This window comes from Diceros bicornis, chromosome 7, assembly GCF_020826845.1.
Source record: "Diceros bicornis minor isolate mBicDic1 chromosome 7, mDicBic1.mat.cur, whole genome shotgun sequence".
NCBI lineage: Eukaryota > Metazoa > Chordata > Mammalia > Perissodactyla > Rhinocerotidae > Diceros > Diceros bicornis.
The window spans coordinates 34,376,449-34,395,900 of NC_080746.1; the positions used below are offsets into that span (position 1 = coordinate 34,376,449).

The window sequence follows — 19,452 nt, forward strand, 5'->3', positions numbered from 1 at the left end:
CAATTAGAGTAAAAATGGAGGTGGATAATCAATATAACGTCACTATCCAGCTGTGACCCTGATGGTATTGTGGTCCACAGATTACTCAGATGACACCACCAGGAATTAAGGAAGGATTTCCTAATAATAGACTATCTTAGACGTCGCCTAAGGTGGTCATCTTTCATTCAGTTCTAAACCGTGGTAAAGTGAATGTCCAATGTTGCGTAAAACGTAAAAAAATCAAGGAAAATAAACTATTCTAACAACAGGTTTTAACAGAATTTTATGCAATATTTAATTATGTTAAAACCTCTGAGATAATGTAGTAGTTGGCTAAGCTGAGAAAATTCTTTATATCAAGTTTTTATTTTTTTTTTTTAACAATGACTGGCTGTTTTGTGGATATCTACAGTACAAAGTAATCAAAAGTAAAAACGCATATTAGTCTCTGCTTTTAGGGACCTCAAAGTTTAGCTTATTTCATTAATACATAAAGTGTTATAGAATCACAGATTTTATTGGCTTATTTTGGCTGTGTTCATATAACTACATGAAACATATACATGTACTAAAAAAGATGGACATTCTTTTTTTTGCTATGGAAACTACTACTACTTTGAGAAGATAGTGGGTGGAAGGACATTCTCTAATGCAGACAAGCAGGAAGAATGGACATGGTACACTTTCCTGGAATAGTTTGAAAATTCTGAGGCCTTTGAGGGTAACCTTTCTCCTTTTTAGCTCCCAAGTTTTGGCTGGTGGTTACTCTATTATTCTGTCCTATTAAAATGACAAAGTGACTTCTTTGTTAAGTCAGGTGAAAGACTGGGAGAGAACTGTTGTAGAGCAAATATGTGGCAGTCAAAAGATTACAGCAGAGAACAGAAAGTTGGTGGATTACTAGGTTGCCAGGATTCAGAGCAAGACAGAGACCCAGGAGGCAAGAAATTGAGTGATGAGGAAGGACAAGCCCTTTGCCAGCAGGGAGAGGGTAGGGCACAGAGTCCACGAGGCCATATTACTTGAAAGTACAAATATTGCTAGTGAGCAGAGTGAGCCAAAGAGAACATGTGCCTTTGGTAGAGCTACTGATCCTCTGCCCTTTTGTACACTTCCTGATTAGTTATGAAGTGCCTCCAAGTCTTACACCTGCTAATATGAAGAAGAGGATGCAGTAGATGCTTGGGAGGTCCTCAGAGCTTTGTGCCTTAGTAAACTCTGGCAGTCTTTTCCAATGATTTCATTTACTTTTATAATATTTATCCATCAGCATTAAGATTCATCCATCAGGAAAGAAAATGACGCCAGTAGAGCACTTACTGTCTTCTATTCTGAGATTTTTACTCCTTAGGAAATAGATGCTAATTCCTAAAAAAATAAACTAGGAACAGAAGTAACCATAGTAGGAAGACTGACATAGGCTAGAACGTTTCAGCTACCGTAAAATCCTTAAGGTACTAAGAAGTTTATATTCTGGCCCCTTTTTATCTACCTAACACTCCACAAAAACCACGTGTATGAATCAGGAATGTTGCTTTATGATTCCAATGCTTGGTATACAGATTATTGTAATTACTTCTACCTTCCAACTTTCCAACATTCAGATCTGGTTGGTAATGGTATGAACTACTTCAGAGGAGTGAGTTCCTCATTACTAAAAGGCTTACAGCCAACACTAAGGATACTGATGGAGAATCCATGTATCATCCTAGGACAAACTCAGTAATCTCCAAGATCCCTCACAACCCTGAGATACAATATCTTTTCCCATCTTAGGTTGCCTTCTCTTTCTTCTTTTCCTATCCTAATGCTACCCACCCTCTGAGTCTAGGTCAGGTAGCACCTTCTCCCTAAATAATATTTCTTTATACAGTTGTTATGAGGAATTGATGAGCTATTGCGTATATAATTTTTAGCTGAGTACTTGGCATACAGTAGGTGCTCAGTTATTTCCTTTTCTTGCCTTCCTCCACAATGATAAAAACTCACATTAATCTCTATCTTTTCTGGCCTTCAATAATATTTGGCTGTAATAAAAAATTAGTAAGATTTTGGTTTTATTTTTCTTGAATTACTTAATGTTCTACATAATCTTTACATTTATTAAAGACTAGAACCAAATCTTCCCTTTATTTCCCACAGTTTACAGACAAGGACTGAACACATAATGGTCAATTAATATGGAGAGGGTAAGCTTTATAAAGGAGAATCAACACAATGCAGTTTGAAAATCACACTGTAATCTTGTAACCACAATTTAGTATTCATGTGGCCTATAAAGTCTTAGGCGCAGTTTCCACATTAAAAAATGTGGTCAAATATCCCTACTCTGCCTTCCTGAGTGTACTCTTATAATCAGAGAATTGGGTATATATGAAGGACCATTCAAACAGTGCATTTTGATTTGATTGCCCATTTCATTGCAATTTAGCATATTTGGAGAGTTCACAATGGAAAGGGCAACTCTTCTTTAGCTGACCATCTTGATGACAAATGTTTGGTTTTTTTCCTCTGCCAGAAAACAGAGCAAATTGCAGGCTTGTATGATATTCAGTGTAGCTTGTTTATGCATTGTAAGGATTAAAACCAACTTACATCTTGAGTGAATAATTAGGGATTTCAAGTCTCTGGAAAACAATGGATCACCACAGTCCTTCATTAAGACTGTAGTTTTGGGGCCACACGGCCACACTCAGGTGCTGTTCAGACATCCTGAGAGTATTAAGACGTTCTCACAAAACTCTGACCAAAGAAACAATTGTGTTAAAACACAATTGTAAATGCTTTATTTGATGAACAGGATGGTTATCTAAGGCCAAAGCTTATAATGGTCGACTCCTCATTGTAACCTCTGCTTAACCAGTGTAGAATGGATGTGAAGTCCACAAACTGTTCAATACTTATTTTACATAGCTGTCAGAATTATCTTCCTAAAAATCAAATCTGAATCACATGGCTCCTTGCTGCATTCCAAATGCAACCCAAATTCCACAGCTTGGAAATCAGTGCCTTTTACAACGAGGCCTCTGCTGCTTTCCTTTAAATTTATTCAACAAATATTGACTTATTGTCTACTATGTGCTCTCACTGTGCTGTCAGGATCAGTGGTTCCACACTGTTCCTGAAACAGCTCTAAACTCTTCTGCCTTTCTGTCTTTGCTTCACCTGCTCGCTCTGTCTGAAACACAGTTTCTTCTCCTAGCCACCTGGGAGAATCCTACTTATCCAGGTCCAGGTCAAAACCAACTCCTCCTGCCAGCCGTATGCACAGAGTTCTCTGCTGATAGCACTGTTATAGCAGATCACTAGCCCATCCTGCTGTCTCTCTTCTTAAACTGTGCTGTCTTAGGGGTGAAGCGCCATGTCTTTTATTTTGGATCCCCCACAGCGCTTAGCTTGTAAAACTGAATTGAAATTAAAATCTTAAGAATAGCCTCACTAATTTGCCACCTTCAGTTAATTCATATCATTGCCAAAAAAGTGATTTGGGTGAATTAGATCAAACATTTATGGACTAATTGATTGCTTGGACCCTTTCAACAGTGACTTCAGTAATGGATTCACCTCAAATCAGTCCAATTGCTGAGTTTGTAAAACATGGCCTCAGTAAAGAGGGCAGGAGGAACAGAAGCATTTTCATTATAGATGTTTTAATTTAAATTTCAAAGCCATAGCCATTACTTTTTTAACCTGATGTGATTATACATTTATCTATTCACTCTCTTAAAATGCAGTCCAAAAGCACTATTTTATTTAAAACATAACAACGTGCATTGTACACAGATGTTATAAAAGCGACACATAAAAATTTGCCTAGAGCTTTCTCTACAAACCAATGGCTGTGTATAAAAGACACCAGTACAACTAGCTGAAAAGTAAAGAACTTAATTAAGCTGTATTTGGAATCCACAAGATGCTAAATATCAACACCATTGTTATCTTTTTTTATTTCCCCAGAGATTTGATTGATTCATTTGACACTATACAGTGCTAATATGCTTAAAAAGTATACCCCCACTTTCTCTTCTGTATCACCCCAATTTGATCACCCACTGGTGGGTTAGGTCCCAGGGCAGTTAATTTAGAGAGTACTCCAGGTAAAGGCACGCTCTATTCCTGCGTAAGTCTCTGAATCCCGTTTGGCTTTCTTCCTCTGCTGAGCCAGCTTAGACGTTAAGGTCCCTTCAGTGGGTCTCCTTTGAAACTCAAGAATAGGCCACAGATAACCCCACTTGGCTCTCAAACAGAAGGTATCCACAAGTTTGGAGGCCTTCCCAAATCTCCTTTCTTTGTAACACTTTCATTCCTCCCTCTAAAACATTATTTCTCAGACATATTATTTCACAAGGAGAAGGGCCGAAGGGAGATAGAATGTTTTTCTTTTTTCTCTCTGCCTTTTTAATGTCATAAAATGGAATTCTCTCCAGTGTATGTCCTTGAAGCCAGCCAGGACCCAATTGTTGTTTGAGGTAATTGGGAGAAAGGGGATAGACAATTTCTTTTACACTTTGCAGTTTTGAAGCTTCCAAATATTTTCAAGTGTACACATATTTCTATTTATTATTCTCAATATACAAAAAGTGGTAAGTCCTACATTACCTTTAAAGCTAAATGTTTTTCTCACTTCTCAATACGATAATTTGCTTTATTCCTCTATTCTGTAGTTAATTATCACTGTCTACAATCCACAGCCTAATTTTAACATAGCTTGTAACAATACGGGTTTGCATGGTGTAATGAGTCAATTCTGTACTTCTCAAGGGCACGAACAGCACATACATAAAGAGGGATGTAGCAGGTATTATTAACTGCCAACCTTACAAAAAGGATTAAAGGTATCTATTGATACAAATGAATGACATCAAACTAAAGTGGTAATGTCTAAGAGATAAAACAATAATTCATATAATTTTACCAAGACCATTAATTTCTCTATTGGTATTTTAAAGTAGAGAGGGGACTACTTAACTTATATGAAGAAAAACCAATATTCATTTTAGACATATTTTTACTTTATATACCTAATCACTCAAAATGAATGTTTACAGATAATCTTAAGAAGATATATTTTGATGGTATATTTTTTGTTTTCAAATGTGATATTTTTGTATCACATTTTTTTGGTTCTGTTTTATGACTTTCATGCCACAAAATTTGATCACAATTTTGAAGGAATTATCAACCCAAGGGAAAGGAAAAAGGAAAGTCACAAATTAGAGGAAAATGACTTTAATTTAACGTGATCTAAATATTTTGCATATAACATAACCATTAGTAATTAAAGTTAATTTGTTTAGTGAGAGGTGAACAATGCAATTGGTATGTAATTGTTTCTTATAGTGTCTTCCATTAATTGCAAAGTAAACCAAGATGAAAGAAATAATTTGGAATAAGATATTTAACTTTGGTTACATTGGAAAATGCAACCAAGAGAGCTCATCATTACTCTTCTACTAATATAAATTTATAAAATTCTATTATGAGAAGGGATCTTAGAAATCATGTGGTCCAACTTGTTCGCTTTACTTCTTTCTGAGATTAATGCCCAGGCAAGTCAAGCGACTGGCTTTTTGTTACACAGTTAATTAGAGATTGAGCTGGGACTTGATTCAGAAAACTCCTGACTTTAGATCTAAGACTTTTTTTCACTATATCATGTTACCTTTAAAATAAAATTCAATCCAAACTGAGTTTTATATGTTTGGGCTCACTACAGCTGTGGTTTCCCAGTGCTTTCCAAAGTGTCTGAAGAAGAATAAACTAATATTAATACATGGGTAGCAGCATTTTAAATTGGATTTGTAGGCATAAATTGTATTTGGATCCATCTCTTTAGCTAATATAGAAGGGATATTCCAGCCAAAATCTCTCTCTGCCACACTAGTTCCATCCCTTTCTCTCTCTTCCTCTGTCATTATGTTACTCTGTTACGTTAACAACACAGTGGGGGAAGGAGGTCTTTTTTCATTTCTCTATTGAATCAACACACTGTGATGGTTCTATAGGATTTGGTTCAAAAGATTCCCCACTCCATTTAGTTAATTGCCCGTAGATACATAAACTTAAAGAAGATATTACAAAGAAAAGATGTGGTGGACAAAAAATGGGTATGTTTATGAATCTTTATCTAAGGCTAATACGTATTTTTGACTATGAGTTGCATATTTAAGCTCTATAGCTTGTGAGAAATTAAAGAATCTCCAAAAATTAGTATTTCTTAAGAAGTAGGACAGGTAAGCTTATTTCATTTATTTATTGTATCATAATTACTGTTAAGAATGCTTGAAATAACACCAGCCACTTTATGTAGCAACATAACTTTTGAGAAGCAATGTGTAAATATTGCCAATATTAATCAAGTAAATAAAAGTGACAAAAAAACCAGATCTTCATAATGAGGTAGTACCAAATTTTTGCTAGGGGTTTTTAAATAATTACTGTCAGTTTGACATAAACATAAAATAATGAAAGTAATTGTTTGAATGAAATAGATTTTTTTCATATTTTTCCTTAGCATTTCATAGATAAAGTTTTTACATTTGAGTCTAAATTTCTAAAATTATTATTACTCAAAAAATAAAAGCATATTAACTTACGGCCCTGATGCTTTCAAAATGTCCACCTTCTTTCTCGAAATCAATAGGCTGTCCTTTTAGTGTCCAGTAGAAAGTGACATCCAGACTAGCATCGTGAATTGCTTTGCAATTAAGGACGATGCTTTCTCCCACTGTTAACTCTGTTCTTTTAGGAGTAAGTTCTATTCTTGTAGGTTCTATAGAAATAAAAAATACATTAATCAACATGAACAACATGCAGTATTTCCCTACGTTCTGTATTTTAAATAACAGAGAAAAACTTAAACAAGGAATTCATGCAATACAGTTGCTCCAGAAACACATCTGTAAATAAACTACTATTATTAATTTAAATATTACCTTTTTGTATACTAGGGCATTTTACTATGCTTTTGTAGGGAACTGAGGATTTTAAAGTCCCTGTTCCTGTTAAGTCAACTTGGACAAAAAAAGACGAGAGACTACATAACTAGAAACAGTATTTGGCATTCTGGAAGGAGGAAAATTAGAAAAAAAGAAGCTGTAGCCTCCCTGTCCACCTTCAAGGATCATCAAGTATAAGTACAAAAATCTTTACAATAAAAAATGCTCCATATCCAAAGAGGAAGAATTCAGGTGAGTTCACTTCTTTAAAGGTTATGGGAAGCACCTCCCCTCAAATTATCATCTTAAAAGAGATAGAAAGATACTGTTGCTACTATACCACCTTTTATTTGCTTTACAGGCTACAAAACCCTCTTATGAGTAGAAGAGGAGTAGAAGAGGCACCACTGGCTGATTATAAAATATCACTTTTCGTAGATTGTGGATGATTTAATTGAGATCTAAAAAGAAAGGCAAAAGATTGAGTGGAAATGTTTTTTGAGAAAAAATATTTATGTTTAATTACTTAATGATTCAGTTACGTTTTTAAAAAATAGATACATTTTTACTGGGTTTAGAGCAACTTTGAGCCAATAAAGGCCAGTATTGGTTGTATGTCTAAGAGTTATTTAAGCTAGTGGTCAGAGAGCTGCAATATGATGTGTTTTTTTGAATACAGTAGGGTGACGATGGAGACAGGATTTTGATTTTGTCCTTTTTCCTAATTAGGTTCCTGATTGTAGATACCTCAAGGAGACTGACACAAATGATTAAAAATTAGCCTAATTTTCCTATTCTAGCTCTGTTGTTGGCAATAGCATAGTCTGATGAAGCACCATTCTTAACCACTGATAAGATCCTTTCATCTGCAACATCCTTCTAAGTCATCATTGAGAGGAAAGTGCATTACCAGGAAAGGAATGCCACTGTACGTATCAATATTCTAGAAGTCAGATATTCTTTTTGGCATTCTAAGTTTTGGCTTCATCAGAGACAACACATAATCACAGCATACCGTAGTTTAGTCTTTGTGAGAATTGGAATGTTCTGAGTAACTAAATATTCCATTTAACTTGTAATTAACAGAAAACGTTTTTGTGATTATTAAAGAAAAAAAGGTCTGTGCATCCAGCATTACCTCGTTGTGAAAAAGATTGTTTAGCACACAGAAGGAATAAGACATGGACTAGAAGACTGACTTGGATTCCAGTAATGTATGCTATAAATGAAGATATATTTTAAATTACGTTTCTTCCTTCCGTTGAAGTTTGCCTCTTTTCTAAAATATCAGAGTGGTGGCTATTTTAATTACATTTCTATTTCTAAAGAAAGAGCAAAATTAACATTTCTGTATTTTTATGGCCAAATATGAGTCACTATATAATACATGCACAAATGGAAAAAAATAATTAAGAATATAGTTCAGTTGTGAAAAATATTCCTTTGCCAGTTAAAGAGACTGCCTAAGATATGAGATTTTCTTAGTGCTAAACAATGACGTGTAGTCTCAAAAGAATGTTCTAGGCTTAAATCTAGTTCTCTTTAGAAGTGAAAAACTAAGAGAAACATTTAAGCAGCAATGTTTATAATACTCAAAAATTCCATTGATGCAAACATCAAAGAGCGTCTCTGGTATCAGATTATCTGATGCACACTCTGACATTGCACATTCATGGTGTCCTTCTGCTACTCCTTTCTGCCCGAAATCCCCAATTGAAGTGGTAACAAAGGAATATTACTGATTGATGCTAAAATTAATCTTGGTAGAGGAAAAATATTTTTATACTGCTGGCATACTTTTAAATTTTGAGACATCAACTAAAACTTGAGAAAATTTTCTTTAGCCTCTCACATATTTTGTTCAAAGCAAAATATTTACAGTTCTACCAACAAGGTGTTCCTTCCTTTATGGTCCCCTAAATAATGGAAAGGGACAATTTGGCTGTGTTACTTCTATGTTTGCAATGTATTTTATCAACAGAAGCATGAGCACACATACGTGCAAGCACACACATGCATAGTACATTTATTCGCTTTCTGATAAGGTCATGAAACTGTGCTCATAAAACATTTAGCCACATTTTCTTACCTTTGACAGATACTGAAGCTACGATTTCAGCAGAACCAAAGACATTTTCCCCTTGGCAAATGTATTTTCCCTCATCTGATTTAGAAGCATTTAAGATCCGTAGACTCCCGTCTGGAAGAATAGCTATTCTGAAAATTATTAAAAAAGGTTTTTTTCCTGTTTTACTGCAAATCAGCTAAGTGGTAAGAAATTGATGAAGTCTGAAACCACTTCCAAGGTAATAATAAATAAGAGAAAGGATCACTGTGAAAATATGCAGTCATCTTAGAAATGTTTTACCTTTCCAGAAACTGTGCAATAAACTCGCTTAATATCATCTTATATTTAAGAAGGATAGAGTTACAGGTTATTTTTCTTTTGACACTTTTTGATAGTTAATTTTAAGACTTGTGGAAAAAGGTGACCCTGAATTTGGTTATTAAAACTTATACTATAATATCACCCAGTGATATTTTAATATTAAGCTTGGGTATTTCACCTCAAACCAAGAGTGACCTCAAAAATCAAATATAAAAAGAAACAGCATAAAAACAGAGGAGGACAAGTTCAGAACATAAAATTAATTGTATACAGCCAAGAGATGATTTATGGTGATTTCTCCACAGTGCCATCCGTGCAGCAAGGGTATGAAAATGAGACCGACACTTCTGCTGCTCACATTGCACTTTTTAAACATAAAAACATGATATCTGAGTTTGCATTTGCGCTCTTTTGAGACCTTTGTAAAAAGTGGACCTTGAGTCTTGTATAAAGGTGAAAGATTAAAGCATTATTAAAAATTTTTAGAAGTTCAGTGAAAATGAGGTTGACATTTGGGATTACCGTATTCTCCTGTGCTTTCAACATTCCAGAAAGATACAGATTTCAAATTTAATTAGTACTTTTGTCCTTTTCTCCCTTCCATATTCCTGAAATAGAACCCATTATATATATTTCACCAGTGTGTCTACCTACTCAAGCAACCTGAAACATAATAGAAGCGGCTGTGGTGGTTTTATTTGATATGTGCTGGGGTTTAGACTGACTTCTTTTAGGAAAGAGGAAGCAACAGGCTGTGCTGTTTTGGGTAAGAAATCAGTAACCCCACTGAACTTAAAATCCTAAAATTGGATCCTACTAGTGCTGAAAAGAATAGTTTGTTCCATGGCAATACGATAATATTAAACTATTTAATATACAAGAATAATGACTAAATCTGTTGAGTGAACATCCTTTATGTTATTTTAAAACTTGTATTGAATCTTGCCAGTCACCCCCAGAACTGATGGTTATTGAGAGCATTGAACGTCATAACAATTGAATTAGATTCTAGGCTGCTGAATATTGCTTATGAATTGATGCTTACCTGTTTTCATCAATAAAGATACCAGTTTAAAAACATGATACTGTTTTCAATATGGATAAAATTCAACTTACAACGTGTAAGAAGGGAGACAAATTTAGAAGCAAGCCAAACTAGGAGTAGAGAATTTGATTTTGTAGTTTATCTCTGGGAGGGATAAACTTGAGACATTTGGAAAACACAGTGCCTTTAAAAGTTATATAATCCTTTCAAGATGGTTAATGAAAAATTCTGTTCATTATTTGTATAGCGCTCAGTTTCTATAAAAATGGTATATAATATGTTTATTTCATTTCAAATCCAAAGATACACATGCTACAAAAAGATATATTTGAAAGCAAAAATTACACTTTTTGTAAACAAATAGGCATTCTCTTGCGAGAATGACAAACTTTATTGAAATTTATCTAGAGTACTATAATTTGTGCAGATTGTTAATATCTTGAAAATATCTGGATTTTCCTAGCTGGCATAAATTCTATCCTAGCAGGTGAGAAGTTTGGCTTAAAAGTTCACCTCTTTTAAAGAAATAATGTATCTTAGATACTGGCAGTATTTCAGCTCTTGATTTAAGGTAAGTCCTATCTCACTGACAGGAGACAATGTATTATACCCTTCTTTTAAAGATAGTTTATGAACACCCCTGTATGTTAGGCCCCTGAGACACTTGGGGGATGAAGAATTTTGAATACCATGATTTTTTTTATCTGTCAGGTGGCAGTGTCATTTAACCAAAAGCCTGTCTACTGATGCAAATTGCAAATTTTTATCAGATGAGCTATTTTTTTTTTTGATTTAGAAAAGAAAAAATAGATTAGACAATGAATGTGATTTACATTATAATGTCTGGCTATTGCACACATCATTACTTAGAAAATTGAATATTGAATTAATATTTCCTTGCAATTTCCAGCCTCTTTATCTGTCTTCTCCCCTCTGCTATTACCATGTGACTCCTACATTTGGAATTTTCAATTTGGACATTACTTCGGCTGAGACATCTTTGAGGTGAAGTTCTGTTGGAGGTAGGGAGAGATTTTAGAAATGCAAACCAGCATTCTAGCATTCAGTATCAAGTCATGCTTACTATATTCTGGTCTCTAGACTTCTCCATGAGTTTTTGCCTAGAACTGGAGACGTCTTGGTTCTCATCTTGCACTTGATTACTGGATCTCTGCCTTGTTATCCTGCCCAGTACCATAGCCTACCTAGGATAGCGCAGTGCTTACCCCTATCTTGCAAGGATTCATTGCTAGCTTCTTGACGCCTATCCTGATTTCCAAATTTCAGGACCATTTTCTGGAACCTCCATTTCCATGTTTGGCTTACCTCTCAAATACCACACAACCTGGTTTAGATCTTTCCGAGTACTCTTCTTGCCTGGGAGTACCACCTATTTACCGGCTGCCATATTATTTAGAGATCATGCTCTGACTTCCAGATCAGATTTCTTTCTGCTGTTATATCATAGTGGATATCGTATTATAGAATCACTAATAACTAATCAAGACTATGTATGTGCTTTAAAGTCAGAAAGGTTAGATTCAAATCACTGCCATTGACTAGTATGTGTGTGATCTTAAACAAAGTTACTTAATCTCTTTCTTTATATGTAAAACTATCATAATTATATCTAACTAGTTCTTTAAAAGTATTAACTAGATAATGTATGTAAGTTATTGTATTTTAGTGGTATGTGCAGACGTTAATTGAAAATTTATTCAAAAATTTAAATAAAATTTGTGACAAATTTTAAAAAGGAAAAAGTAGAGAGTGCCAGGGAAAGTTCTTAACTATGCAAACCTTAACTATTTAGCATGTTTGATAGGTCTTTTCTGGGGGGGGTAATATTTGAACTGAGAACTGAGTGATGAGAGGGAGTTAACTAGGTACAGTGTGGAAAAGCAGAAGGAATAGCATTTGCGAAGGCCTTGAGGTGGGAAGGACCACAAAACCTTGAAGAACCAAATGGCCAGTTATAATGGCAGCATATAAAGGGAAGCGGGGAGTGGCCCAAGCTGAGACTGGGGAGGTAGACAGGGAGTAAAATTATGTAGGACCTAGTATACCATGAGAAACATCTCGTCTTTATCTTAAGGTCAATAGGAAGCTGCCAATTTTTTAAACAACTTTATTGAGGTATCATAGGCATATAATAAGCTCATATGTTCAAAGTATATACTTTGAAAAGTTCTCACAAATGGATGCAGTCATGAACCCATTACCACAGGCAAGATAGTCAACATATACATCACCCTCAAAGCATCTCTGGGTTCCTTTCTCTCCTGCTAGCCTCTTCCCACCCCACCCCTATCACCAGGCAACTACTGATCTGCTTTCTGTCACTACAGTAAGTTTTCACTTTTACATAATTTTATATAAATGGAATCATAACATCATATGCTCCTTTTTGTTTAGTTTATTTCACTCAGCATAACTAAGTTAACATAAAGTTGAGATTCATCTGTGTTGTTGCAATGATCAGTAATCCTTTCCTTTTTATCACTAAATAGTATTCCATCGTGTGTGTATACCACAACTTGTTTATCCATTGACCTTTGGTGGACATCTGGGCAATTTTCAGCTTGGATCTATTACAAATAAAGCTGCTATTAACATTTATGTAGAAGTATTGTATGGATACAGTATTTGTTTTTATTTCTTTGGGATAAATACTTAAGGACTGTGATGGCTGGATCATCTGGTTTATGTTTATGTTTAATGTTTAATTTTTTACGAAGCTGCTGGGCCGGCCCCGTGGCTTAGCGGTTAAGTGCGCGCGCTCCGCTGCTGGCAGCCTGGGTTCGGATCCCAGGCGCGCACCGACGCACCGCTTCTCCAGCCATGCTGAGGCCGCGTCCCACATACAGCAACTAGAAGGATGTGCAGCTATGACATACAACTATCTACTGGGGCTTTGGGGGCAAAAAAAAAAGCTGCTCTACTATTTCCATGCGGCTGTACCACTTTACATTCCTAGCAGCATTGTATGCGAGTTCATGCAACACTTGATATGGTCGGTTTTTTTAATGTAAGCTATTATAATAAGTAGGTACCAGAATCTCATTGTGGTTTTAAGTTGCATTTCCTTAATGACTAATGATGTTGAGCATCTTTTCATGTGCTTACTTCCCATCTGTATATCTTCTTTGGTAAGGTGATTGTTTGAATATTTTACCGATTTTTTATGGAGTTGTTTTCTTATCGAGGTTTAAGAGTTCTTTTTATGTTCTAGATATAACTCCGTTTTCAGGTATGACATTTGCAAAAATATTTTCTACCAGTATGTGCATTTCTTAGCATTTTTCCAACAGCAGACGTTCTTAATGTTGATGAAGTCCAGTTTATCAATTTTATTTGATACTGTGTGCTTTTGTTGTTGTGCTAAGAAATCTTTACCTAACCTAAGGTCACAAAGATTTTCTGTTTTCTTCTGGAAATTTTATAGTTTTAAGTTTATGTCTATGATTCATTTTGAGTTACTTTTTGTTTATGTTGTGAGGTTTGAATCTAACTTATTTATTTACTATTGTCTTTTGTTTTTGTTTTTGCCTCAGGATGTCCAATTGCCCCAGCACCATTTTTGAAAAGGCTATCCTTTCTCTATTGAATTGTTTTTTTCCTTTTGTCAAAAGTCAGTTGAGCAATTTTGTGTGGGTCTATTTTTGAGTTCCCTATTCTGTTCCATTGATCTATATGTCTATCCCTATGCCAATACCACATTATCTAGATTACTGTAGCTATGTAGTAATCCTTAAGATCAGGAAGAGTCAACTCCTTTAACTTCATTATTCTTTGTTAAAATTGTTTTGTTAAGAATTTTGCATTGATTTTCTCAAGAAATATTGGTCTGTAATTTTATTTTCTTTTAATGCATTTGTCTGATTTTCTTTTCAGAGTAAAGCTAGTCTCATAAAATGAATTAGGAGATAGTCCCTCCTCTTCAAATCTCTGAAAGACTTTGTGTAGAGTTGACATTATTTCTTATCCTTAAATGTTTGGTAGAATTCTTCAGTAAAGCCATCTAGTCCTGGAGTTTTCTTTGCGGGAAACTTTTAAGCTGCAAATTCAATTTTTGCAATAGATATAGGGCATTCAGATCGTCTACTTCTTGAATGAGCTCAGAAAGCATTTTTAAGCTGGGGAATGTATTTGTAAGAAAGAAATTTCCTTTATTATTTACATAAATGAAATTTTTTTCTTGGCTTTTGATTCTTTAGTTCTGGCTTAGCCACGGATAAAATATTTAGTCTGATGAGGTTACAATCTAAGAAGAAGTTAATTCTAGTATATTATCACCTCTCTTGGATATATTCAGGCAAATTCAGGTTTTATTATTATCAGATACTGTAAAATTCAATAGCGCATTCAAAGATGCCACATTTCTTCTCACAAGTTTTTCTCATTTTCTTATCCTGGCCCTGTTTCTATTTGGTTACACTATATGAAATTTCCAATATTTGGCTTTTTTTATCCAACAGAAATGGAAGTTTGATTTGTTTCAATCTAATGGTTATATAAGACTTTTGTACACCAGTACTTTTGCAGCACTACAGAAGGAGGGAGATTCTGCTTATGTCAGGAGTGATGTGACACATCTGTTCCGTGGAAGTCTTCTCTGCTATCTCTGATTGCTTTTTTCCTCAACTGGCCCAATATCTGATGCTCATGATTTAATTGTTATGTAGTTGGTGGTTGGCTGTCTCAAGTAACATCAGCAAATGACTTTGGATCTTTTGGATGCCATCCACTGAAAGTCACTTTAATAATATTAATATTTAATAATTAAAGTCTCTTTAATATGTCACCATCCTTCAGAGAATCAGGTGGAAGTGGTTCTCCAGTTACCAAGAGAGAAAAAAGTGGAATATGACAAACTACACAAAGACTTTTAAAGTTGCCACATGGAAATGGTAACACAACACTTCTACTGACATTTCATTGGCCAAGCAAGGCATATGGCCTCAAATGACCTCAAAACAGCAGAGGAGCACAACCCTACCATGTGTTCGGAAGAAAAACTAGAAATATCTGGTCAATAGCACTAATGATTACTGTATTTCTTGTGCTATGACAAACAAGGCAGAGATGTAAAGGAAATTTTAAGGCACAATCTCTGTCCATAAAGTTTTAACAATTTAACTGTTCACACAAGGACTACAGAACAATAAAATTATGTGTCTGGCTACGATTCTCGTGTAGTTCAGAACAGGAGAAGACTGATAAAAGCTGGAAGAGTTCAGTAGCAAGAGGACAAGGTTTGATATCTATCTTAAAAGATGGATATATAGAAGGAAGTGGAAAAAGTTTTTTAGAAAAAAGGAACAAATAAGCAAAGGAGGAAAAATCAGAAGTGGGCATGATATGTTTATAGAAGGGAAGAGTTGAAGCAAACCAGAGTAGTGGTTTTGCTTTTAGGAAAAATAGCTAATAAGGTTTACAGAAGCATGATGGCAACTGTGCTGCTGGTAGTCACTCATCAATAGCAAAAAGAAGAGGTGCCACTCTCCTGTGGTGGAAGAGGGAATGGGCCTGAGGGTTTTGCTGCAGTACATTGACAAGGGGTTTGTGATCCAGAGAACAGGTTGGATCATGAAGCTGACATAAATATCGATACCCTTTGCTTTTGGCTCTACTTAGTTTCTCTGAACAGGACACACTCTCCTTTGAAATGAGAACCCCTACAGATTTTTTACACCAATTATAGGGTGAGGATGTGGCTATAAATCAGGTCAGAGGAAAGAACCCAGGCCAGAAAGAGAGCAGCTATGCAGAGGCTTTTCTCACCTCAAAGCTAAGAGCCCTAGTTTGACGGAATCTGGGTTGAGCATGTAAGTCATCTTCACACTACAGGACCTCTTGCAATATCCCCCAAAAGAGCACGGACATACAAGATTTCACACTGAAGGAACTTCAGACTCTACCTCTACCTCAGTTCCCTGTTTTCGTAAATGAAATAGTTACCCTTTGACTAGGAAAGACAATTATACCTGCAATTATGATTAAAGGAGAAAGGTGCTAAATGGAGATGTACGTTTCTAGAGAAAGTGATATCTAAGCTGAGAACTGACAGAGTGGTAGGAATTAGTCCACTGAATGGCTGGAAGCTGGGCAAAGAGTGAAGTGCTTTCAGTTAGATTTACCAACTACTTATTGAATGGCTTCTGTATTCCAGGCACTGTGGAAAGCATCAGGGATACAGTGATGACTAAGTCCCAGTTCCTACCCTTAGGAACCACAGGGAATAGAGGGAGCATCAGACAAGTAAGCAGGAAATTAACATTCAGTGTAATAAATTCTGGAAAGGAATAAGTACAGGGAATTATTTGGAATATGTAGGAGGGGCAGCTCACCAGCCTGGGGGATCCGAGCCTGGTTAGGGAAGGCATCTCAGAGGACGTGGCATCTCATTTGAGGGTTGAAAATTAGTAAGTCTTACCCTTATCCTGGTTTGGGAGGGGGATAGGTAAAATGACATACGATAAGCCTATTGATTTTTTTTCCTAATTGCTCTTCTGCACTCTATTCTTTCACTTCTTTCATTCAAATTGCACATTGCCTCTAGATTTACATTCCTAGATCATATTGATAATCACTCTCTTGTGTGAATTTTTTATGGTTCCCTATGGCCTACAAAATAACATAGTCCTTAGTAGAACCATTGAAAGTCTTCACCAAATGGCCATAATTTCCATCATTTTCTGATCTCCCACCCTGTCCTCTGCAGGTCTCCAAACTGTCTTATAAAGCATTCTCAATATATGAGTTTTATTTTATTTATAATTATGTATGCATCACGCACACACACACACACTCATACAGTACTACACTAATATACTAGGTACACTGTACAGACAATAATTGGAAATTATAATTATAATTAAAAGCAAATATATTATGCCATTTTCTCCTTTCCCTCCTCCCATCCCCTAATGGATCTCTTGCACATCTCTGAATTGTTCAAGCCTCTATTTGGAGACCTGTGCTCTAGTCATATAAGGCCACATACCTTTAAATGGTCAGACTCCTACCCATTTATCACTGCTCAAATATACAATCTCCCTGAAAGCCTCCTTAATCTTCTTTGGTTAGAATTATTCCTGCCTTCTTTTTTGCCTCCTCAGAACTCCATCATAGCATTTGTCACATTTTTCCTTAGTACACAACAGCCAGGGTATTTTATCCATTGAGCACCATGATTTCAGCATTTTCAAGGGCCTACATAAGGATTTGAAACCTGAAAAAAAATTATTGGCTCGAGTAATCAAAAATAACTACAGTATTGAAAACAATACAATGTAACATTGTAACAGCCAACCACAACTTATCTCTTCATTGTTATATAAAAAAGAGTTACCATCATAACAAAGTAGTAAAAAATTTACTATTACATTAACACTTTCAATGATAAAGTTATAAAAATTATTTAAAAATACTTTATAGCAAAAAGTACATTTCATATAGGATATAGGTATATTTTATTATTTTTGATAAAATATGGGATGAGACCTTTAAAAAAAAGAGAGCCTAGGATCTATGATGGTCTTAAAATGGTTCTGCTAGTAATAAACATTTATTAATCATGGTTTATGTGTCAGGCATCATACTAATCTTCCACATTATTTCACGTAATGCTTCTAACCACTCTGTGAGCTGAGTATTGTCAGTTTCATTTACTGATGAGAAAACTGTGGTTCATCATCATTTACTACTTTATTCAAGGCTATTCAGCAAGTGGCAGAGCCCTGATTTCAGCCAGGCTCTTTGATTTATTTGTTTGCCTGTCAGTAACTCCCTAACTAATTTGTAACCTCCTTCACTTATTGCCTTCATACACTCTACAATAACTGGTACTCAATAAATGGGGACTGAATTAAACTGAATACAAGTTTAACCAATTTATTTTATAGATGAAGAAATTGAGGTCCAGAGCTCATCAAATCACTTTTAAAAAAACTGACATGGCCTATAGTTTATTTTGATAACATTTATTAAGACCGTACTATTTGCAGGCCCTATACGAAGTTCTTTTCATACATTACCTTATTTTAATTCTTACAAAGACTCCGGGATATATTATCACCCTCATTTGACAAAGGAAGAGGAAGAAAATAAGGCACAGAGGACTGAAGTAACTCCCAGGATTTTAGATAGGCCTGCTGGATTCCAAAATTTGTACTACACTGTCAGTACTATACATTGACCCAAGGTAAACATCAAAAGAAAGCTTTGCATAAGATCACACGCTTAGTGGCAGCTCTGACCTACAATAGACGTTGACAGAAGTGGAAACTCAAGGGTAACAAGAGAAGACACATGTTTCCTATAGATGATGGAAATGAGAGAAATTTATACTCCTTGACTTGATCAGTAAGATTTTAAAAGCTAAGGGCAATACATACTCAAGGAGGGCTGTGCAGTCACCATGCTCTTCCCTTCAGATGCAGTTTAGCTGGAAGGAAGAAGTGAGGTGACCCAGAAAGACATGTATGACAGCCTTTAGAAAGCGAGAGAGAAAGCTTAAGCACAGAAGTTACTTTAATTAATGGACCTCGTCCTTGGCTCTCAGCATCACTGCCAGCATCCTGAAGAAATTGCAGAACCTTTTGTGCTGAGCCACTGAATAATTTCAGACCCTCCAGGCTCTGAAGGAAGGGTGAGAAGGAGGCTGCCTCTGTGTCAGAGCTAATTATCAGAAGCTGCTTGCCATTAAAAAAACAAAACAAAACAAAACCCCAAACACATAGTTGTGTTGTCCTCTTTCTGAAAGATATCTCTACCAAGGATTCGTCATAGGCACATCAAACTTAACACATACAGAACTACATCCAATCTTTTTCCTCAAATTGGCTTCTCACAACAATGTTTCTTATTTTACATGAATTTGTATGGAAAATTCTGAGTGTGCATGTACCTATTTTCAGGGAGACAATACGTAACTTTCCTCAGATTCTCAAGGGAGTCTGTGATGAAAACAAAGAACCACCATAGAGTCTTGTATTCTATAGATGAAGTAACTGTGCCCAGAGAAGGAAAACCTAGAGTATTTCTGTTTTAAAGCTCAGGACATAATTCAGGCTATTAACTCAGAAGTCATTATT

General features: G+C 35.5%; 1 protein-coding gene across 4 annotated transcripts in view; it reads right to left on the minus strand.

Annotated features, from left to right (window-relative positions):
• The window catches only part of CNTN5 (contactin 5), an 812,742-nt gene that overhangs the window by 120,541 nt on the left and 672,749 nt on the right, over window positions 1–19,452 (minus strand). For all 4 annotated transcript variants that reach the window (XM_058545360.1, XM_058545362.1, XM_058545361.1 and 1 more), the window contains 2 exons: window positions 9,010–9,137; window positions 6,579–6,754 (listed from right to left, as the gene is read on the minus strand). In XM_058545360.1, the coding sequence (XP_058401343.1) occupies window positions 6,579–6,754; window positions 9,010–9,137 (304 nt within the window). The remainder of the gene's footprint in view (window positions 1–6,578; window positions 6,755–9,009; window positions 9,138–19,452) is intronic.